This window comes from Telopea speciosissima, chromosome 3, assembly GCF_018873765.1.
Source record: "Telopea speciosissima isolate NSW1024214 ecotype Mountain lineage chromosome 3, Tspe_v1, whole genome shotgun sequence".
Taxonomy (NCBI): Eukaryota; Viridiplantae; Streptophyta; class Magnoliopsida; order Proteales; family Proteaceae; genus Telopea; species Telopea speciosissima.
In genome coordinates this window covers 71175562-71198887 of record NC_057918.1, presented here as the reverse complement: position 1 = coordinate 71198887, position 23326 = coordinate 71175562, and the positions used below count along the sequence as shown (strand labels likewise).

The 23326-nt window shown below is 38.3% G+C and overlaps 3 protein-coding genes across 4 annotated transcripts in view; 2 read left to right on the top strand and 1 right to left on the bottom strand.

Annotated features, from left to right (window-relative positions):
- Positions 1-2013, top strand: part of LOC122654554 (GPI transamidase component PIG-S) — a 28196-nt gene extending 26183 nt beyond the window's left edge. Inside the window, exon 13 of the mRNA XM_043848683.1 lies at positions 1638-2013. Within this exon, the coding sequence (XP_043704618.1) occupies positions 1638-1754 (117 nt within the window). The 3' untranslated portion in view covers positions 1755-2013. The remainder of the gene's footprint in view (positions 1-1637) is intronic.
- On the bottom strand, positions 718-16123 carry LOC122654555 (ankyrin repeat and SAM domain-containing protein 6). 2 transcript variants are annotated; one of them, XR_006331930.1, is made up of 7 exons: positions 15682-16123; positions 10920-10987; positions 10529-10812; positions 5947-6021; positions 5797-5859; positions 4958-5087; positions 718-727 (listed from the first exon to the last, which is right to left on the bottom strand). XR_006331930.1 is itself a non-coding variant. In XM_043848684.1 (6 exons), exons 1-6 carry the CDS (start codon positions 15786-15788, stop codon positions 5043-5045), a joined length of 642 nt encoding a protein of 213 aa, XP_043704619.1. In that variant the 5' UTR covers positions 15789-16123; the 3' UTR covers positions 4756-5042. The 2 variants fall into 2 exon arrangements, 1 of the variants encoding a protein (XP_043704619.1); XM_043848684.1 differs by lacking the exon at positions 718-727 and having other exon boundaries at positions 4756-5087.
- Positions 16124-22079: 5956 nt separating this feature from the next.
- Positions 22080-22889, top strand: LOC122655486 (actin-related protein 6-like). Its single transcript, XM_043849676.1, has 3 exons — positions 22080-22337; positions 22487-22767; positions 22856-22889. The coding sequence occupies exons 1-3, from the start codon at positions 22080-22082 to the stop codon at positions 22887-22889; spliced, it is 573 nt and encodes a 190-aa protein (XP_043705611.1).
- The last annotated feature ends 437 nt before the right edge of the window (positions 22890-23326 follow it).

Below are 23326 nucleotides of genomic sequence, written 5' to 3'. Positions count from 1 at the left end.
ATGGAGATTTTACTAAGAAATATATGAAAAATACAGAGAAAAGCTGCCAGTTCAGGACTAAGGGATGCCAAAATTTCCTTCAGTGAAGGTGACATAGAGGATGATGTTTCACAGAGAATTAAAGTGGGATGGATGAAGTGGAGAGGTGCGTCAGGATTTAGGAGTGCTGTGTGACCGACGTATTACTTTAAAACTTAAAGGAAAGTTCTATAGGACTGTTATTCGACCGGCCATGATGTATGGGGCAGAATGCTGGGGAGTTAAGAAGTGTCATATTGATAAGCTTTGTGTAGCACAGATGAGGTGTTAAGATGGATGTGTGGAAAGACAAGGAAGGATAAAGTATGGAATGAACATATAAGATCGAACTTGGGAGTTACCTTGATCAATGACAAGCTCCGAGAGAGTCGTTTAAGGTGGTGTGGTCATATTCAATGGAGGTCTAGGGACGCCCCAGCAAGGAGGAGTGATATGATTCCAATTGAAGGAGCTAAAAGAGCTAGGGACAGACCTAAAATGACCATAGGAGAAGTGTGGTGTGCGAATCAACAAATCCCTGATCTCCTTCCATCACCAACTACTAATCCTTGGCCGTGGCATCTTCTTCAAGACCTGCTGTATATCAGCTCTGTAGGCCAGGACTTGGACTTAAAGTTTTACAAGTTAGGGAATCCTTTCTGTTATGCAATTGCATCTAATCTGGCCATAAAAGCCTTGAACTCAAACACTTTTGTATTTTCCTCTTGTTAGTGTGTTTTTCTTGGGTTCTCATCAAAAAAAAAAAAAAAAAAAAAGGTGGTGAGGAAGGACATGCATAGTCTAAGTCTTGTACTAAGTATGACCTTGGACAGAGCCGATTGGAGGGCAAAGATCCATGTCGCATACCCCATTTATCTGGGAATCTCCTGACGTGCTGGGATGTGCCTCTTTCCTCTTCCATCTTTCATTTTCTCTATTTATTTTCCATCTTTCGTTTGTCCTTTTTTCTTTTTTCATTTCCCATCTTTGTTTCCCTTTTTGGTTAGAACTCTGTTTTCCCTACTTTGTTTTATTTGGATCCATGTAGCCAACCCCATTAAGTTGGGACATGGCTGAGTTTGTTGTTGTTGTGTAGCCCCCATCAACATAGATCCCTGTATAGGGGGAAGAAACCCTTGGTGCTTGAATATCCTTTTGTTCCAGTCCTTCAAAATGTGAAATGCCCCAGCTACTACTGCTCTATTTGTATTTATGGTGCAATTGATAATATTTTTCCATTTCATGTGTTAAATTATAGCTGGATAAATCCTTTCATCTAGAAAATGGTAATATTCTTGAATTCCTATAATTGTTGTTTATCAGTTACTGAATGCTTCTATGGGTACTAATCATTATCCAAATCTGCAATTTAAGGTCAATTGATAGATCTATCTAGCTGTCCCTAATTAACTAATTTGACTGAAATTTTTCTCAATAATTTTGATTTAGATAAACAGCCTACGAGTTGGACCATTTACATACAAGTCTGCCTAAAGGGCTGCAAACAATGTTTCTAGATTTGTCTATGGCCTGAACACAGATCATTTCAATACTTTGGTGTGGCTGATTTCAATTTTTTGCATAGTTCTCATACTCATTTTCCTTTGGGAACTGGACAGCCTTTCTTTCTGCCAGTTTCGTTGCATGTGGTTCTTGCTGCTATCAAAGAATGGAAAAGATTCAAGCAAGAGCGAGCGAAGTACTTGGAATGGAAAGCAAATGCAGGAGAGTCCTAAGTTGGTGTGCAGCAAGTCTCCATTGATGACTTTAAAAGAACGCAAAGGATCGACTGAGATGAGGGGTTCGATTCCTCAAAAGTATTGTAGCAACTACAGAAGCAGAAAGCTGTTACATGGTTGCAAAGGACCTTGGGTTTCCCTGGTTATGGTGAATGGAGAAAGTTGTGTTTGGTTCCATGACTTGTTTGCTGAGTGGTTCTTGAATTGTAAAGCACGAGCTAATGTTGTATTTAAATTTTTCTTTTTTGTGAGTGAATTGCTGGGACCTTAAATAGGTTGACTTGCTGAGATGAGTCTATTAATTTTCTTTTTTTTGGTTAGAAGATTATCTTCTAATTTTTATTTTTCATGTGAAATATTCAGTTGTTAACAAAACAGTTCTAAGAATAATGTGTGGATAATTAATTATCATCCCAAGCACATCTATTTATAATCATAATAAAACAGAGATCATGGTTGCATGAGCAATGTGGGACTAAATCACATACAAGAGAACTATAATAAAAAGGGGAAAGTCTAGAATATCCCTACGGTATTTTGGTCCATATAATCCAACATTTCCCTTCAAGTTAGAGCATATATATCATGCATGTCCAACTTGACTAAGATAAGAAGAAACATTTTGCCACTTAGTCCCTTAGTGAATACATCAGCCAGTTGATTAGTAGACTTCACAAAGAGAACACAAATGAGTTCGGTTTTAAGTTTTTTCTTGATGAAATGTCGGTCAACCTCTACATGCTTAATACAATCATGCTGGACAGGGTTATGAGCAATACTAATGACGATTTTATTATCACAATAAAGCATCATGGGAAGATGGACAATAATACCAATATCCTGCAACAATCCTCTAATTTATAGAAGTTTTCAAATTCCTTGTGCCATTGCACAAAATTCGGCTTCAGCATTGGACCTTATCACAACATTCTGCTTTTATCATTCCAAGTCTATACTAGTGATACAAGGAAAGCTTTGGAAAATTGCAAGAGGATTTCTTTGACTAACAAAGTAAAACCAGCTTGGTTGTGGAGCAAAATCTAGGTGAGTGATGATTTCCTGGAAGGCAATGTCACAGCACTTTTTATTAGCACATCGGTACATTCCAGGGAACCCCTGATTTAAGGGGTTTATACTTAATCTTGTAAGTACAGTAAACAGAAACAACGATAAGAGTTGCTCACTGCTCCATGGCAACACAGAACAGTGGATCCCTGGATCATTAACTCCTTAACATAGGGGATGGGAATTGAAAAATAGAAATTATTTTTCCATGCTTTGTGATTAGATTGTAAAGCTCGACAAGCTCACAGAATTTGTTAAACTTTGGATTTTCCTTTGCTGTATTGAACATTAGTAGATTGGCCAGTAATGATATTCCTATGCACTTGAATTTTGCAGAGCGCATCTATTTCATTTGATGAGATAGGTCAGGTGCATATCCTATTCAACTGACCAATGGGGCTAGCTGATCCTTGAATCCTTGATTTATTTATTTATTTGTGTTTTCATTTTTAGGTAACGATGGAAGAAATCCCTGTGATTTTGATGATACAGGCAAGACAACCATCGTTGATTGCCTCATTTGTGGACCATTCCCTTGCTCTTCCGCATTGAATTTTAACATTTATAATGGCGAACTGTGCTCAGGGGCACCATGCCTTGAGCTTGCAAATTAGGTTCTTTTTACACTCTATTGTATTTAATCAATATTCCTTCTTATCAGAACTTTTTCCCCTTTGAGAGGAAACATGGTCCGGCTTGGTTTGCCCGCAAGGGAAATTAAAGGGAAGGGAAATATGCTCTTTTGCTCTACCTTTCCCTTTAATTTCCCTTAAAACCAAACGGAGCCTGAGGGGGAATTGGACAGATGGTTAATTTATATAACTAAACCTCTTAAAGCATCTCCCACTTCCTTTATCCTCATCAAACAATTTGACACGTCTTAATGATTCCGACATCAACTATTTTGTTTCTTCCCCACAACTTTCAAGCTAACTAATATTTGGCACTTCTCATGAGGCATCTTATAATAGAAGGCTCCATAGAGGAAAGGAAAATTGTACTGTGAAATAACATTTCTCATTGTTAGTTCATGTAAGATTTTTCTTAAGGTAAAAATAAAATAGTCATCCATGCCAAGCCATTAGATGCACAGGAGGGGTCACCTCAAGAATCGAATCGTATAAAGAGGGCCCACATGGTCAGGAAGTAGAGAGAATGTCAGGGAAAAAAATGTGAAAAGACATTTACTATCAATAGTATGTACATTTTTTCAATTGCCCGGCGAGCAGCCTCACACAAGTAGGGGAAAAACGACCACCCTACCCCTCCCGGGCATGCTCGAGTAGTGGTAGGGCAGTCATTTCACCCCTGCCTATGTGACGCTGCACATCGGCCACAAGGGCAGGCGGCAGTAGAGGATCACGATCCATACATTTTTATATCAAAATAAACACGTCCTACGTATCCACAATTTTTTAACCAGAAAAAAAAATCCATAATTCAACTCTGATCCCGAGGAAGTTGAACCTCTAGTCTCATTGAATCCACAAAAGAAGCCATCTCATTCGTTCAATGAGTCTACTAAAATTTAATGACCCTAGATACAATCTGTTGCTTACTTGTTTTGCTGATTATAGGAGGCTCAACTAAGTGATTGTTTTGGACCTACAAAACAAGTGGGATGATTTATAGATGATATGGCCTCCAGTGTCCAGATTAAGCTAGGTTGAGGCTCAACCAAGTGTAGTAACTTGGATGATATGGCCCCCCATCCACCACTTCCCTCACTGGCCAAGAGAAATATCAAATATGGCCAAACAAAAGGAGAGATCCATAAAATAAATTTCAAGTTCAAACTTCAAAGAGGAGAGAGATGGGAGGATAGTAAAGGGTGTTTATGGGACTAGAGGGAGGGGAAGGGTGCTTCTCTATTAATAATACATAAAAAGATTGAAAAGTTAAACCATACTTTGGGTAAGGGAGACAGAAAGGTACTGAACAAGATCTTGGATTAGAAAGGATCAAAAACTTAATTCAGAGATGCCAATAAATTCGTTAAACTACACATCTTCCCTCAGGCCCAAAATATTGATTCCATATTGGTTTGACACCACTGCAACTCCATCCTGTTGAAACCATTTTCAGCAATACAACTAAATAATTAATCGAAAGAGGATACATGATGCACCTCGTACCAAACTCTTGTAATTGTTCAATGTTGTACGAAGATAGCTCGTATCCAGATTCCAGAGTGAACGGAAAACCACTCCACCCCCAATTTCAGGCTCTGGAATCCAATGCCAAAAGAATCTTCTTCCTAGGACCCTGAGATCACAGAAGTGAACCAAAAAAGTTTTCTGTAAAAGGTTATGCAAAATCAAAATGTCACAAGGGTACAAACCCTCAGTTTGATGACACAGTAAGGACAGATAAAACCTGCATTGAGAAAATGAGTTAGAAAAGGATTATGTCCAGCCGTGGCGGGAGCTGGAGCGTCCAGCCCCAGTAAACGACAGCAAAAACAGGGGTGGGATGGTCATTTCACAGGTGGATCCCACCTGGGCCCCACATGTGCAATGACCACCCCACCCCTGTTTTTGCTGTTGTTTAGCGGCGCTGTACCGTCCAACTCCCGCCACGGCTGGACAGGAGGAGCCAGGTCCAAATGAGTTTACCTCTCTACCAGCCAAAAAAGAAGAGTTAATGAGCTTATCAAAGATGGAACTCAAGGAATACAACCTTAACCTCTTGCATAAAAAGAGGAGATGTTCCCAAGAGATTAAACTGTTTCTAGGTGTGAAGATGCAAGAGATACAAATGTTTACCTAGTAAGATCATTCTGGGTATATTCATAGCCAGGCAACATACCATCCAATCTTAAAGCAGGGATAATTAAATAAGAGCTGTGCTACCATTTTGATAGGGCAAGAACTAGTAGTAGAATAAATGAACAGAACAAATTTTGATACTTATATCAGTGTACCAGGAAAACTGAAACAATCTTCATGGCAGCTGAAATTCTTACTGAGCTTACCATTGGAATCCCCAATGCCTTGAGATCCTCATCAGTCATGTGCATCAGAGCAGTCATGTCAACCTGCCAGAAGAAATACAAGACATTAAACTAAATACACAACTCCAAAACAGGGATCAACACAGAAGAAGGTAAAGTAAAAGTACGTACTTCTTCGGCCTGAAAAATGATCTGATATTTTTCAAGACCAAGAGACTGCAAAAACCCTTCCATTGATTTTTCATCCTGCACAGTTAGGCACATGATTCAAAAGGATCCTAAATTAAAGGTGGTGTCATATAAATTGATTCCTGTTAGCAAAATCCCAACATACAAAATGTACTTGGAAAATGAAAGAATAGAAAAAAAGTTCAAATTTATAATACCAAAAAAAAAAAAAAAACAGTTCTGAGGTATACTTTATGGTCAATTAATTCATAACAGAACATTTGTCACTGAGTGATTCTAGGAGTACATGATTCAAAATAATCAACCCACACCAAAAAGTGATTCCCCATCAAGTCCCAACTTTTGCTTTACACTCACAGAGCATGCATAGAATTGCAAAATATGATTTTTCAAACTCAATGGAAGATATTCACTTCTTTAAATATTAACAAAGAAAGATGAGGCAAAACGTTTTCTGTGCAGTCTGGAGATACTCTAGTCAAGTCGACCTAGAGAAACTGTCCCCATTAAGACAAAAATAAAGAGAGAAAAAAATAAATAAATAAAAAGAAAACTTGTTTCTACCCATTTCCTCTTGCTGTGATTAACGATGCTTGTCAGCTACATAAACATGAAATACTGATAGACAATCAAGCACGTCGTTTGCAGAGAAAGTCAAATCAATCAAATAAAGGTACCCGTTATGACCTAAATGGAAAAGATAAGTCACTAATAAATAAAAAACCCAAAGGACCAACCATCATTGCATTAAAAAAAAAGCATTAAAATAGTAGCTATTAACAAATAAAATACTGAAGTTTCCACAATTATCTCACAGGAACTTTCCCATACAAACTGTTCATTCATCTAACATGCAACAGCACTATAAGCCTAGTTTATTTATAGGGAGCTGTCCAGTGACATGGGATTGTTACAATGAATATAGGGTATCAGCAGATGGATCTGGAATGCCAATAATCTGCCATGCGCCTCATATCCTCCGATCGGAACCACGATTCAGCAGATCGTATTTCAACATGATAATGTAGTCCTAGATTGGTAGAGGACCAACTAGGAGCAAGTAAATCAGGATATGTTATGAACAGGTGAATCGGCTAAGTAAAAATAGGGTTTTCGGTGAAATTTGGGTTAAGGTTTGATTTTAGGGTTAGGTTAGGTATGTGTAGGGAAGTCTAACAGTGAAGGTCCTCAGATGTTTTAATGGATGGAAGTATGCTGATTTGAATTAACAGCAATTTAGGGTTAAATGGGGGGATGGGTCTAGGGTTTAGAATGAGGGGATGGGTTTAGGGTTAGGATCGTGTGCTAATGGGGTGTGAATGAGGTTCGGTCAGATTATGAAAGGGTTCTGATGGCTGGAATAAACTTAGGGTTTTGGGGTTTTGCGATTTTGTGGGGGATGATGGAATCTAGGGTTTGAAGGGGAGTTTGGGGACCAAACTCAAATCGAGTTTCCCAATTGGGGAGGGGAAAGTTCGATCCAAATTTGGGGCAGAACTGATGGTTAAATTAGTATATGCAGGTGTTGGGGCTTTGGGTTTTGAATTTGAACTGGGGGAGTTAGGGTTCGGGGCTGTAGAGGGTTAGGAGAAGAAGTGGGGGGATGGGGATGCTTCCAAACTTACTTTTAGTTGCTGGAAGTATGAGGCAGTAGCTTGTAGTTGCAGTAGATCTTGGACTGAAACTTGAAAGAAAACTTGTAGAAGAACCACCCAAGCTTCACACCGCAAGGTGTCGATTGGATCAAACACCAATCCCATCCTCTGTTAGCAAATGCGTTTAAAACTCCGTTTTTAATGTGTTCCCATTTTTTACCTTTTTAAACACGTTTTGCCGTATGTTTCCCAAAGATACAAGAAAAAAGGGCAAACGGCAAGTATTCTTGTTTTAAACACGTTTAAAACATGTTTAAAACATGTTCCCCTTTTTGTTGGAGTTTTTTTAAAACTTTGGACTTAAGTGACCATATCCCTCTCTCCAGAACTCCAATCGGCCTGATTCTTTCACCAACATAAAGATGACTCGAAGGGCTACATTTTTCATGATATCACCTTCAACTCAAGGTCACTGCACGGATACCGAAATTAGAAGCATGTATTTCAAATAAAAATTCCTCAATTTATATGAGAATAGTGCCGTTTTTTTTTATTCATTTTTTTTTTTATAAATATAAACGTTTAAAACCCGTATCGTCTGTTTTCGCTTTTTACCGTTCTTTGTTTTTTGACTGTTTTATTTGACGGTCCGTTTGCAGTTTTTTACCATTTAAACCATGTACCATAAGACTCCGTTTTTTTCTGTTCTCGCTTTTGCTAACTATGATCCCACCAGCTTTGATCATACACACAACAAACCTTCACAATGGAAGAGAAGTTGCAGCAGCTTGCAAGTAGTTTTTAATTTTCAAAGTGGAGAGTGAGGTGCTCCACGATTTCTATTGCTTAAATAATGGCCCAAAGGCCTTTCTCCTATTCAGACTAGGAATATGAACACTCATAGCCGGCTACACTATTCCACCTCCCTTTCTATATTCGTGGGAGGGTGGACCCAAAAGAAAAAATAAAATACATTAAATAAAAGTGGTGACTTAAGTCACTTAAATTGAACCACTGGTTCAACCAGGTTGGCCGGTTCAATTTAAAAACATAAAACACTTAAAAAAAACTAAGTATGGAATTAGTACTACTACTTCTACATGGGCAGCAGCTTTTTGTTCCTCTTCTTCTTGCGGATGTAGTGCTTCGGCTCAGCATCACATGAGCAGATGATTATCCCCAGCATGATCTACAGTTTTATTTTTATGCCGTATTGAACTTTTTACGGACTGTCAAATAAATAAATAAAAAAAAAGATCCTGGTCGATCATGCTTCATTAAACTTCGTACCCTATATGAAGTGAGATTAATTTTAATATGTGACTGGCCCCAATAAATAAGGGTGTCTTCAAGATTTACAGACACAGCTTGTATATCCTTGTATACCATTTGCCTTTCTGACAATAAAAGTTTGTTACTTCATCAAATAAATAAATGATCGTGATCACATGATCACACTGATTTTCTTCATAGACAATGTTTACACTGTGATGCATCAAATGGTGAGTCTTGATCTCGTAATCAAGATTCACAGCAAATAGAAAATTTTTGATGCTCCAAACTGCCCTACAAGTCCTGTGACACAGGACCAAGATTTTAAGTATTTATAATTATGCCATGAAAGATGAAGTTTCCTCATAATAATTCAGAGTAGTTAATCCCCGATGAAGTCCAGATTTTCTAATAAACTAATAATCAATAACAGAAGCAACAAAAAAGCCAAAGGAATTTATAGCTTGAATACCACATCTTGGAAAACTCTGTTTATACCTTCAGTTGTTTTTATTCACCATCCTAACAAGGAAGTTTACACAATTGAGAAACCTGATTTTGAACCTTTTTACAGATGATTTTGCTCTTAGGCTGTTGAACTAACTTGATCTACAAAATTTGAGGATCTCTACAAGAAGCACTCCCAGAACAAGGCGGACCTCAGCGCAACGTTAAGGTTGTTCCATGGCGACCTAGTGGTCGAGGGTTTGAGTCGGGAAACAGCCTCTCCACAAAGCAGGGGTAAGGCTGCATACGTTATGACCCTTCCCCAGATGCAGTGGTGTGAGCCTCGTGCACTGGGTAGGCCCCTTTACAAGAAGCACTCCCAGAACATATATCAAAAGCAGACTTTTAATGTCTCATTCGAAAAAACAAAGAGACTTAAGAGTAACACTCTCCATATAATCAAATAAAAATTATTACCATCTCCAACACTGATGTTGACAAATATTGCATCAATTTATCCATGGAAAAGTATATGTAAAATAAAATCATGATCTTTTTGTAATTGGCTATATTACCTAGTTTTATATTAGGGAGAAACACAGGTCCTGTGAAGTAGAATGGTCTAGGGCTTAAGGAATAGGAACCCACCACTAGATCAGTCCCAACCAGAGATTGCCTAGGTTAAAAATCAACTGATAGTGTGATCATCACCATCTATAAACTGGACAACTAGAAAAAACATATCCAGTAAAGCTGCAAAAAAAACTACAAATCAGAGTTGAAAATCATCATACCAGGCTGATCAGGCTCAGGTAATCAGTGAGGTGGGACCTACTAGTGGAAAATCCTAATCCTCTGAACACGATACGCATGCAAATTATGGATTTCCACCTGTTAAATTGCATATGCAAAAAATATAGTTTTCTTATTTCGAGAACTTATCATATTATATATAATTATATTTACACCATGTAATATTATGATACATACCATACAACGCCTTACAGCACAGAAACCAAAAAAAGGGAAACAGGGGAAGAATAAATAGGATATATTTAGAAAATGTTTCTAATCTTTGAGATAATAAAAGAATATCATATCCAATTCTTTTTAGGAGTTTAAGAAAATCCAGTTATACCTAAATCCAGTACTAGAGATATCTCTATTGCTAAATTTTACACTTTACGGAACAGGTGTGAAGATGAGAGTGGAAAAGAACATGATAAGAGAAAAAAAATTGTCTCTGCTACCTTTTGTTGAGTCTTTTTCCTTGAAGAAGTTGAAGGGGGAGCTTTTTTGGTTTCTGGTGCTGGGGCTTCAACTGCAACACTTTTTCTAGCAGGTTTAGCAACCTCTGTTGCTGGTTTTGACTTTTGGGGATCAGTGTTTGGTGGTTGTGATTGCATTGTGCCAGACAGCTTTTCACGTAGATCCCGGACACCACCTGCTAGAGTACCCTTTCCACTTTGATATACTTGCAATGAGTTCTTCTTTTGGAGCTTCAACCGAAGATCTCTGGCATCAACTTTGCGGTCTTAACATTCCATCAGTACACAGTCAAACATCAAATTTAACGTCGTGAGAAGAAAATTTGAAGTAGAAAATTCAGTCAAAAGTAACAGGAACACAAATAATTCATACTTGCGACACGGGGTTCATTATCATCCTTGAAGAGATCATGTTCCCACTTGTCATCATTTTGCCTCTGCCTGCAAAATATAATGTGTAAAAAAAATTCATGATGTAATCTCCTGAACTCTTTCTTTAAATTCAGTAAACCAAACATGCCCTAATCACTCTGCCCACCACATTCCAGTCCTATCTTTTTCAGAAAATCAGGATTCTCGGCTAAAAGATGGGTATGGAAATTATACATCAGGTTCACACAACTAAAGACAACACAGATACTATGTCTCCAGATACATCATACACCCATGATTTACTTCATAAGTAACCTTGTATATGGACAGCCTTGGGAACTCAGATTTATAGGGATGATCTAAAGGGGAAAGTTGTGGCCTTTGGAAGGGCCAAAAAGAAAAAGAAAAAAGTGTTTTGAGGAAAAAAAATAGGGTATGTAGTACAGTTTACTTACGATGGAGTTTTGAATTGGAGAAGACAGTTTAGGCTCAGAGTTCCAGAAGTACAGGATTAGTAGATAAATAGAATAACAGATAAGAAATAATTCAGAAATTCAGAGAGCAAAAAGAAAATCTGAGAATCATCAAAACTAGAATTGCCATATTTTGATGTCAAATGGGAAAAAATAGTTGAACTAAAGGTGGCATCTGAAGTTGCCACACCTACTGTGTTGGACTTTTAGAAGGAAGTTGGTTTGTTAGATCCATGGCCAACAAGGATCTGCACTGCTGAACCTATGATATTCCAAATATATACATTTTTAATGGAAACTACGAAACCTAAGCCTCAAATGAGGTCCCAAGATACACATTTACTGCCATTAATTTGAACACCATGTCCTTCCTATATCAGGGTAAGATAGGATGAAACCATGATAGGACAACCCCCCCCCCTCCTTGAATAAAAAGTATTCTATTTATCCCAAAAATGAATATTTTTAACCATCTTCTATTCTGAACAGTCACTGATTTTATTAAGGTGATAAGGAAAGGACCCCAATCCCAAAAGCCAGTAATCCTACAATTCTGCATAGAAAAAGCATCATGGGGAGTCGTCCAGCTGGCTCTTCACTCTCCTACAACTGCATCTGGCCAGAAACCATTACCATGCTCTTAAGAATAGGGACCTATAGTATATACCACATGGCAGAGGGATAATATCCCTGTTGTGTGTTTTCTTAAAACGTTCACTAATAAACTCTCACTGCTTGCCAGGATTCTCCAAAACATTCACGTTTCATAGTCCATAAATCCCAATCACAAAGCAACAAGAGAAAGTGGAGATTAGATGGAAGTTTGAACTCCAAGAATGAATCATATTTCCACCACTGAAACCTATAAAGATTCAAACCTAAAATCCATGCCTGTACCCTAATGTTACCCATCCCAAACATTCTAGCTAACTAAACTTTTAGGATGCTCTTTAGTGCATGAAGATCCTTGTAGCCATAGGTTTTAAAAACCAGACACCACTAAGCGGTCAAACTAGGTTTTTCGAAATTGACAACCTTTTGGTTTCTGGTTTCCCCATCAGATTCCTGCTTTAAATTTTTTTTTTTAAATGTCACACCCAAAATAGAAACCAAAACATGCCCCCCTTATGGTTTGATGTCAGGTTCAGTTTTTAAACTATGTTTGTATAATTTTCATAAATTATTAAAAGTTCCCTATCTTTTATATAAGAAATTGAATTTATGGAATAGAGAGAGAGCCATTCCTTCAGCCCCTTTGGAGTACACTAGCCTTTTTTCCAACCAAAGTGTTTTGTTATACATATGGCCTTGGCATTCCATCCAAAGTGTTTTTTTCTACACTAGCCTTTTTTCCAGCCGAAGTGTTTTTCTACATATGGCCTTGTCATTCCATCCACCCTGCCTCTCAGTTACAAGGTAAGCTCTTATGGGGATGAACACTTTGGTCAGTATTGGAGAATATGAGAGGGGGGGGGGGGCAACAATATCTTCAGAAGTTAACTCAGTTCCTTGGACATGATTGAGACAATTTTTTGAGGACAATATTATGTGCACAGTCGACATGTTTGTGATTTACTTGAAATTGACATCCTAAAAAAATTGGGGGATGCAATTCCAGAATCTATGTGTTTCAATATTGTGACCAACCCTCACACATCTCAATTTCAATTTAACAATGTTCATCTGGAATTGGAGGAGCTTTTAGGGACCATGAGGGGGTATAGTATCAACTCCTGCTGGCCTATTGGAACAGCAGATTCACCTAAAGCTGAGCTGAGAAGCCTTATTTTTTGTGCCCACTTCGCCTCTTAAGCTATTCCACTTACAGATGTAAGGCGATTCTCATAAGTATAAGATGGGTGCCCTCTAGACAGGATCCCACAAATCAAACAAGAGGTGCTGGAGACCAAGATCTAAATCTAATAACTCCTAAGCTGAATGACCTCACTGAGATTGGTTTTGATGGGCGAGCAATATAGGGAGAACCCTATCTTGTCATGTAGTTTGTCTCCCTTTTATCTTACAAGGTTTGGTATTTACCTTACAGTGTTTGCAATGTAGCTTGCGTTACTCTATAAGGTTTATATATTCTCCTCCATTCTCTCCTCTTCTTTGCTTCGATTAATAATGCCATTATTTGTTGCAAAAGAGGATAGGGGAAGAAAGAAAAGAACCCTCCCCCCTCCCCAGCGGCCGAATGAGTCCACTCTACCATTTTACAGCCAACATAGAAGGCACAAAACTTGGATCAAGGAACTAAATCTCGCGAGATCTCAGTTTTCTGGAGGTCGAGACAAGATGGCCTTCGAGTTTAAAACTACAATATCTCGTCGAGATCTCGGGTCACTCGAGATCTCGACCCAACTTACGTTATAAAAGTGCCAAATCTCGAGATAACTCAAGCTATCTCGACCGAGAGAAGACTGCACTGGTTTTTCACCATTTTTGAGCTGGATTTCGTCGGAGAAGCTGCTGCCGGCATGAATCAGCTACACCAAACCACTAGGTCAAGTTTTGGGCCCATATTCCCAGTCCCAAATCAACCATACCCATACACGCCTCAATATGACAGTAGTAGTGGATCTCACGCGTCATGGCAACCGCCTCTTCTATACCCTAGGATAGGGGACTTGGCATATCCTGATGACAACTTTTATATGACTGCGAGTGGCAAACTATGTGCAATACTACAACAACACTATGATATGGGAAGACTAATGTGGCACACGTGGGGACTGAATGCATGATTCAATTACATTTTATGGGATGATAGTTGTAGCATTGTTAAACAGATTGATGTATTGTACACTTTAACATTTCTAATGCTTATTTATGTTGTTTTACATTAATTGAATGTTTTGATTGCTTTCTATTACTAAATTATGTGTAGAGTAGAGTATTTTAGTATGTCGTTGCCTACCAACCTAGGGTCCAAAGTGAAACTCCTATTTGGATTTTTTTTTGTGAAATCTGATAGTGTCATTGTATTTAAATGGCCTAAAATAGGCTGAGTACCAAGTTTCAGACCCAAACTAGGTCTAAAACCCACCGAAACCAGGTTTGGAGTTGAAAAGAAAATGCACCAACTCGACCAAGATCTCGAGATATCTCAAGTCAACTCGGTTTTTCCCAAGGTCGAAACTTGGTAGAGTTCCAAGTTTTAGTTCCTTGACTAGGATACCATCCACTTTGTATTTCTATTGTATTATTCACAATGAACAAGTTCCTAGATGACAAGCCTAAAGGTTATTTTATTGATGATAGTGAGCAATGCACCTAAAAAAATTCTAATTCCATTGGTAATGCATTAAGCTTGCTTCCCATAATTTTTGCCCTTCAATTACAGTATCCACATAAAATGGGTCCTATATAACAGCATTGCCTCTTCAGTCTCCACACATTCCTTAACAAGAGAGAAGAGCCAAAGAAATTTCAGGATAACCAAACCCCCTTTACCAAAACCAAAGACCTCTCTGCCTAACTCACACAGTAAGGGCATGAAAGAAAAATATGTTCCATTGTATCACCTGAAATTGATTATATAACCCAGAAGTTAAGCATAAAATGCTTTTTTTCTCCAAGGGTCAAGGTTATCAAAGAAGAGACAAGCCAAGCTTTAACCAACCCTTCAACTTCTTGAGCATACCATAAATATCAAATAGCTAATGCTGAACCAATAAACCATGATGCTCTTGCAGCTAATAGCTTGTAAAGTCTTGCACCTTTGAGCAGGCATCAACTTATGATTTTTTGGGCACATTATGGTAATATTAGATAAAATGGATGTAACACCTTGTATTAAAGTTTATCCACACCCTTCCAACATAACATAAGATTCTTTTCCATTATGAACAAAAAAGAACATCTCAAACATTTTAAAAAAAAAAATAACAGAACACCAATCAATTAGATAGTTCATCCACGCCCTTCCAACATTCGAAGAGATTCTTTTCCAAAAAAAAAAAAAAGAAGAGTATGTATGATGAGATAAAATTGACTCCCTAAGAAACAACAAATAGACCTGAAGAACAAAACAAAGTTTTTGCAAGGAATAAAAGGATCCATATCATATTCAAACACACAAAGAGTACAACCACAGGAACACAATGGCCTCCAGAAAACTAAATAAGTACTTAAACCCGACAAAGAGGGTAAAATAAAAAAAGGAAATTAATTCGCGGATCCAACCGACTTTTGAAGATAACGAAATTGAACTTGTAGATTATGCCAACCTCGAAGGGAAAAAAAATTACAAAAAGAATGCAAAATTTTGGGAGGAGAAAAACAAACCTCTTGTTATTAGTCTGTCTACTTCGACCAAAATCTTCTTCGGTGTTCCCGTTGAGCCGCTCCTTCACAGACCTCTTGGTCCCAGCACCCACCCGATCAGCGTACATGGTAGAAGAAGAAACAGAACAGTCGAAAACGAAGAAACCCTAACCCTAGCCCTAGTCCACCTACTTCTACAGGATTTTGATTCCAGATGATAAAGCGCAGCAGTCGAACGGTCGAATCTCGGAAACTGAATATCTCCGACACCAGACTTCAGAGGAAGATTGCGACTCTGATGAGGAGAGGGGGGACTGCTACGTCATTCCTAGAAAAGATAGGATTTTCTTGGGAAATTAGTTTGGATTAAAGAGAGAGGGACGGGGAGAGAGAGCGCCAAGTTCTTCACTCCCTGGAACAGAAGAGGAAGTCTCAAAAGCCTCTTTTAAGAAAAGGGAATCGTGCTTGCTTTTTGGGCCTTGGCTTAGTTAGTTGGCTGACATGGTGATCGCTCGTTTAGTTAATCGGGTTAGGTCTGGTCGGATTCGATTAGTCTCGGGTTATAATCGGGTACTAGGATTGGGCCTTAATCGAGTTATGACCATGTTTAACTCTAGACAATCTTTAAACAGACTCTGAACAGTGCAACCTTAAAATTGGTCTCTAAAATGGGCTGGAGGGAAAAATAAAAAATGATTGCCTATACATTCCCATTTCACAGCAATCATGGGTTTTAAATGAGCTCCCCAAGCCCTGGTTGTGGGCTAGGTTTCCATTCATAAATCCGATTTCTAATATGTTTTGAAATAGTGTACCGTGTAACATTCTTGACAATGTAATATATAAAAGGAGGCAAGTCCCCATAAAAGAAAAAAAAAGTAAATTACAGATCATCCCTGAAGGAGAAATTCACATAGGCGCCTTTTTAGCTGATAAATGGATTACTTTATGGTTCGGAGTACTGCGTGTGTATTTGGAATAAGCCTCTGATGTGATGCGAGAGGCACACCAAGAGTTGCTGGAGGCTTTGATGGTAAGGTGGGCCTTAAGCCGTAGCAACAAAGATTCTATTGGCAAGACTCTGGTGGCCTACCATGACGACAAATAAGAAAATATGAATGAGACAAAACACATCTAGTGTTAGCATCAATGCCATATCTCATGATCACTGTTTCTTACTATTCACAACAGTATATAATAGTGATGAGCCATTCTCCTTTTTAATTTATTTTAATATATATATAAATATTCAGTTCACAAGGTTTCGAAACCAGCAAATAGGTTGGGTTTTAATTGAGCGCTAAGTCATGCTTTAACCGGGTGGGCTAGGTCGGGCACTCAACGGGCTAGATCCCTACACTGGGATCGATTAAGCCCGACATGTTTAATAATCGAGTCAGTCTGGGTCGGGCTTTAATTGAGCAAGCTCTGTTGGGCTTGCCGGGCGGGGCTTGGAATTGATACCCCTACCTCATGGCATGGTTTGTAATCTTGGGATCAGTCAGGGCCGATATCGATCCAAGTCAGTCTAAGTTGGGCTTTAATTGAGCAAGCTCTGTTGGGCTTGCCGAGCGGGGCCTGGAATTGACACCCCTACCTCATGGCATGGTTCGTAATCTCGGGATCAATCAGGGCCGATATCGATCCAAATCAGTTAAGATCGGTTAAAAATTGGGTTTTGTTGGATTGATCCTGGAATCGACCAATATCGGTCAGAAAAATAAAATAAAAAAAATAGTAGAAGTATGATACATTAAGTCTAAAGTTAAAAAGAAGTACAATTTGTAAACCAAATCATTAATAGAAATGAAAGAGAAAAAACAAAATCAACCTTAGCACACGTATCGGTTCAGATCTCCCAATCCAATGATTTGTTCAAGGATAGTTCGCATTCGGGATTGGTCATGGCCGATTCCGATCCCAAGATTACGAATCATGCCTCCTGAAGCCTTCACTCTACCATTCTTTTACTTCACTGAAATAAATTAAATAAATTAAAGAAAACTAAGAGAATGATATTTCAAGGCACTCTTCCTCCCATCTCAAAGTGTTGAACATGTTATAGTCGTTCTTTAAATGTGACTGACTCCTTCCTCACTATCTCTAAATGGGCTATTTCCTAGTCTCATGGCCTCATTTGGGTCTTTGTATGTCTGTTCTGGAAGATCCTATAAGGATTGTATTTACCCTTCTGCCCAATGAGGCCAAATAATATCGTCCCATTTGTGGGGTTTTTAGCGCCAAAAAAAATAATTAATGGACGTGTTTTTTTTTTTTTTTGTAGAAAGAAGGTTATTCATTCATGCACGCCCGACTCCAAGCAAAGAAAAATGAAATACATAAAATAGATAGAGAGTATGATAAACGCAAGGTATGGATATACAGTATCCAAAACCAAGGAGTAAACATTGACCCGGTCTCATATGCCATGGACTGGGTTATCCAGACTAGAGGTTGGGTCACAACCAGAAATATGCAAGTATGAGACTGTCGCCTTACAATTTTGGAGATTACCAAAATACGCGAAAACCAAAAAGAAAATAAAAGCATGATGCAAGTCTCTCGAAATGACCAAAATAATATATATATATATATAATGTCTGATAAAAATTATATAACATGCATTCACCACCTAATAAACAAAATAATATCATGATTTTATTAACTAAAATAAACACAATAATATAATATGCTATATAACATCTCTAAGATTATCATTTAACATACCAAAATATCAATAATCTACAAGAAATGAATGTAGATTGTCTCGAAAATGACATGAGCAAGTTGAAAGACCAGAGAAACAAGAGGAGAGTACAAGACTTAAGTGCGCTTTGTTGAACGGAGATGGCGAGGATGATTGGAGATGGAGGGCGGCTACTTTTGCCTGCTACGGTTGGATGTTCAACGCAAATCGAAAGGGGACGAAAGGGAAAGTGAAATCGTTTCCTAAATTCTAATCTTTTGGATAATTTTTTTATAAAAAAAGCGATACGTGTATTATTCGAGTATAATACGTGCTTGCTTAAAAACGCATTTTTTATAAAAATATGGGAAAATACGGGGACGGGAGTATTATACGTTTAAAAATATGGAACGCGTATAATACGCGTATGATACGCGACTTTACTAACTAAGGATCAGACTATAAAAAACGAAAGAAAAAATAATTGGAATGTAAACCACAAAGCACACACTCTGCAAGAATGTAACAATCAGTGGCATCATGAGAATGCAACATTTTGCTCTTCAAAAAACTTATTAACATGTATTTACAAAACTCAAGGGTATGTACAACTTGTCAGATGTCCAAAGGATTTCTTTGAAGAGCAAAATGTTGTTTGAGGTTGTATGTTCAAAATATTAAGATTTAAATTAGAAAATCCCAACCTTATCAAATGCAAATGATTCTCTCATAAAGACCAATGAGACCTTGAGGTCAAAATTTGATAATTTAAATGCATCACTTGAGAAGCTCATTAATTGAGCAATGCATATTAATATAGACAGATAGACCTATAAAATTACTAGAAAAGTATCCATTTTTTAATACCCTTATCTTGTTATACATTGTGGGTGTGGTAGAAATGGACATATGAATTTTCAATGCAATTCACCCCTCCTTCCCCACCCCCCCCCCCCCTCCCCCTAAAAAAAAAACACAAAAATCAATGCTAAAATAGACCCAAGATAAAATAGGTATCAAAGGTCACAGGAAGTATTTATACATTCAAGTTAACCATCAAGTATCAAAGCAATCAAAAAGATAATAACGAAACACCCTACAAGAAATACTTGAGACATCCTACAAGAAACACGAAACGAGAAACGGTCAGCCTCCATAAAGCATAACAAAGATAAAAAGAATGACAAAGATGGTTAAAGTTGAGAAGGTAAACATTGAGTTTGGTGTTCAAAGTAGTTCAACGTAGAAAAATGTTTACTATAAGATCTTTTGTATATACATAACCTAGGCCTTGATATTTACTATACTCGTAAGGGTGATAATTTTTATCGTGCGATAGCTAACAACCTTGCTAAGTCGGCTTGTCTTACCAAGTCTTTGTATATGTTTTCTCCCTAATTTGCAATATACATTTTTATTTTTCATCCAAAAAAAAAAAAAAAAAAGGTAGAAAAATGTTGGTGTTGGTACTTCACCCATTCACTCATAGATTTTAATTATTTAATGTAGTGTTTGCATGCTTAGGTTAGTTTTCAGTTTTTTACTTGCTTAGTCTGTCTTGTGTTATTTAGCCTTTTTTGATTTTCTTGTTCGAGGTTTTAGCTTATGGTAATGTTTTGTTTGTTTGAATTTCAAAATTTATTTTTTGCTTTAATTAGTGTAAAAACACGGGTACTACGACCCTAACATATTTTTGTTATAATGTGAGTAGTGGACTTATACCTAGATTATTGGAGTATATAAAGGATGATATAATTATTACCCGAAAAAAAAGGAAGGTATAATAATTCTTAGTACCTCACACCATAGGCCTTAAATATATTTCATCACAATTGGTTTAAGTCAAGCTTTTGGAGCTTGAATTATAGTTATAGACTATGCTTTGTTCTTAGTTGATTATTAAGAATTTATATTAATAATTGTCTAGTTTGCTTTTTATTTCAAACGTGTTTATATATTTGTATTCTTTTTTTTTTCAAAAATGTATTTTCTTGGGTCCCTCATCCGAGTTTTTTATTTGATATGATGTTTTAATGGATGAATTAGCGCTTAAACATGTGATTTCTAATCTTCCATTCTTAACAATGAGTAGACCTAACAGTATGCTTAATCATTAGATGTTGTGCTAAATTTCTGTCAATCCCAAAGGTACATCTATAGGTTGTAAAATGGTTTTGATATTTAGAAGGCACAATCTTTTCATTATTTGGTCTCTAAAAGATACTACAGTTGATCTAGTTGGGCCTACTTTCGGCCTTCTCCAATTTTTATGAGTCAGTGTGAATTCACCTCCATAAATGAGGTTGTCTGCATTTCTCATATATATATATATAGGTTACAGAGATAACAATAGATGCATCATCCTAACCATGGTTAGGTTACATTCTGTACAGCTTGGAACATTCTAGATAGAAATCACATGGGCCTAAATACCTTTTACACTTACATCCCCCTTCAAACACGACTCTCGGGGACGGAGATTGAGTTTGCTTCTAAGAGAAACAAACCGAGAAGAAGAGAGCCCTTTAGTGAGAATGTCCGCCAACTGATCCTGATTCCTGAGAAGGCAAAAACCGTACAACCCTTACAATTTCATATTTTTTGAGTTGCTGTTGTATACAACTTTTCCCCTTAATTACATTCATTGAAAAAAATTATAAATTATACCAAAAGGGCAAAAATAATAAAGTTACAAATTGTTTGACATCTTGAGGAGAGTCAATAAGAAAATCCCTTCAATGTGAATATAATAGACAAGATACCGAAAGTCTGAAACCACCCTAAATCTTAGGCATCCGGCTCCTCTGCAGCACACCCCTGAACTGGACGATGCCCAGCGTCACCCAAGAGGTCAACACGTGGCCAAGGTGGCGTTCAAAGCCTCAAAAGACAAGGAGGGATGCACACGAATTTTTATCACCTCCAATTCTCTGCCCCCTCCAATTCCCTCCAATCCCTTACATAGGAGCAGAAATGACCACCCTACCCCACCTTGGGCAGTGTGTTCGGGCAGTGGGTAAAGTGGTCATTTCCGCTCCTATGTGAGGGATTGGAGGGGGCAAGAATTGAAGGTGATAACGATTCGGATGCACACACCCCAGCTAGAAATCCTTCTCTCCATCGCATGTGCACCACACTTGGATGGATTGTATCACGATACATAATACGCACCCGAAATCGAATCATCGGTGGAAGCAACTGTAACAGTGTAAAACCCCACCGCGCAAGTTCGCAAGTTCGCAAGTTCGCGAGTTCGCAACCTTGTGAGCAGTAATAACAACTCTCGAGTCGCTCCCTCTCTGCCTCTGGTGGCCGCATAGGATTAGAAGGAGCACAACGGTTTCAAAGAATTCGAACGGTAGAGCTGTAATCTCTCGGAAGGCTTGAAGGTGAGTTCCATCCGAACCTCTTCAATATCTCCCGCTTTCAATTTTTCGTTTGGAGTAAGTTTTTTTTGTCCTGAAGCATTGGAATCTATGTAATGCATAAATGTGCTCTACTTGCATGGTTTGTGATTCACTATTCTGGTCTGTAATCTCTATTTTAGAATTTTAAGTTTCAAATGCTGGATTTATGGAGATCTTTCTTCACTTCCCTATCAAATTGATTTCAGTTAAATCCGAGTTTACTGAGAGAGTTAACCCATAATATGCTACTTCCTCGAACTAATTTGTGGCTTAATTTTCAGTTCTTCTTCGCCAAGGCACGGGAACTAGAAGTGGAGGGGAGAGAGATGTCAAACGTGGTGGTTCTTGACAATGGTGGAGGACTGTGCAAGGCTGGAATTGGTGGTGACAGGAACCCAACAGCGGTGGTGCCGAACTGCCTCGGCCGTCCCTCTGCCTCCAAGAAATGGCTGGTTGCTGACCAACTCCAAGCTTGCGAAGACCTGACTTCTGCCACCCTCCGCCGCCCATTTGATCGCGGCTACCTTATCAACCCAGACCTTCAGAAAGAAGTTTGGGACCGCATATTCCGTTCCCTTCTTCATGTTGACCCAACAGCCTCGTCCCTCCTTCTCGTGGAGCCCCTCTTCAATCTTCCCTCTATCCAGCACTCCACCGATGAGATTGTCTTTGAGGACTTAGGCTTCCGCTCCCTTTATGTTGCTGACTCCCCTCCCTTGTCCACCTCTATGAGGCCAGTCACCGTCCTGATGGTCTCATCTCTAAGGCCCAATGCAGCCTTGTTGTCGATTCTGGTTTCTCCTTCACCCATGCTGCTCCAGTGCTTCAGAATTTCACTATCAACTATGCTGTGAAGCGGCTTGATCTTGGCGGCAAGGCCCTCACTAATTACCTCAAGGAGCTTGTATCATATCGATCCATCAATGTCATGGATGAGACCTTTCTAATTGATGATGTCAAGGAGAAGCTCTGTTTTGTTTCCCTCAATGTCCCTCGTGACCTCCAGATTGCCAGGTACATATATTCCTACTCACTTGCCTGACCAGTGGGCCTATTTACTACCTTGTTTGCTTGAACTGTATAACAGTTTATGTATCTGAAGTAATGAACTGTATAACAGTCTGTATCTGAAGTAACTGGTATTTCTTAACATTTCATATCAAAAAGAAGTCCCAAATTAAAAGATGAGAAAACTTAGTAAGATTTTTTCAAAAAAGGGAAGCCCTTCTCATTTTGTCATTGTTCTGAACAAATAGAGGTGGAAAATTAAGGGTATTTTTCCTCCCTTTTTGATTCCCTTGGGGCTTGGGGCATATGACCTCAACATAAACCAAAGAGGGCCTAGGCCTGCAGAGAGGGGGAAAAAGGGGTGGGGGATTACTAGCACCAATGGCAATGGAAAAAAATATTATAAAGGATAGATATCAAAATTCATTATGTATCATTTCATTTGGTGAACCTAAAGTAGTTCTAGATTGGAATGGATCCAACTAGAAGCCAATAACCATGATCTGCTATGAATTGGTAAGTTCGGCAGGTCAAAATAGGGTTTTTAGGTCAAATTAGGGTTAGG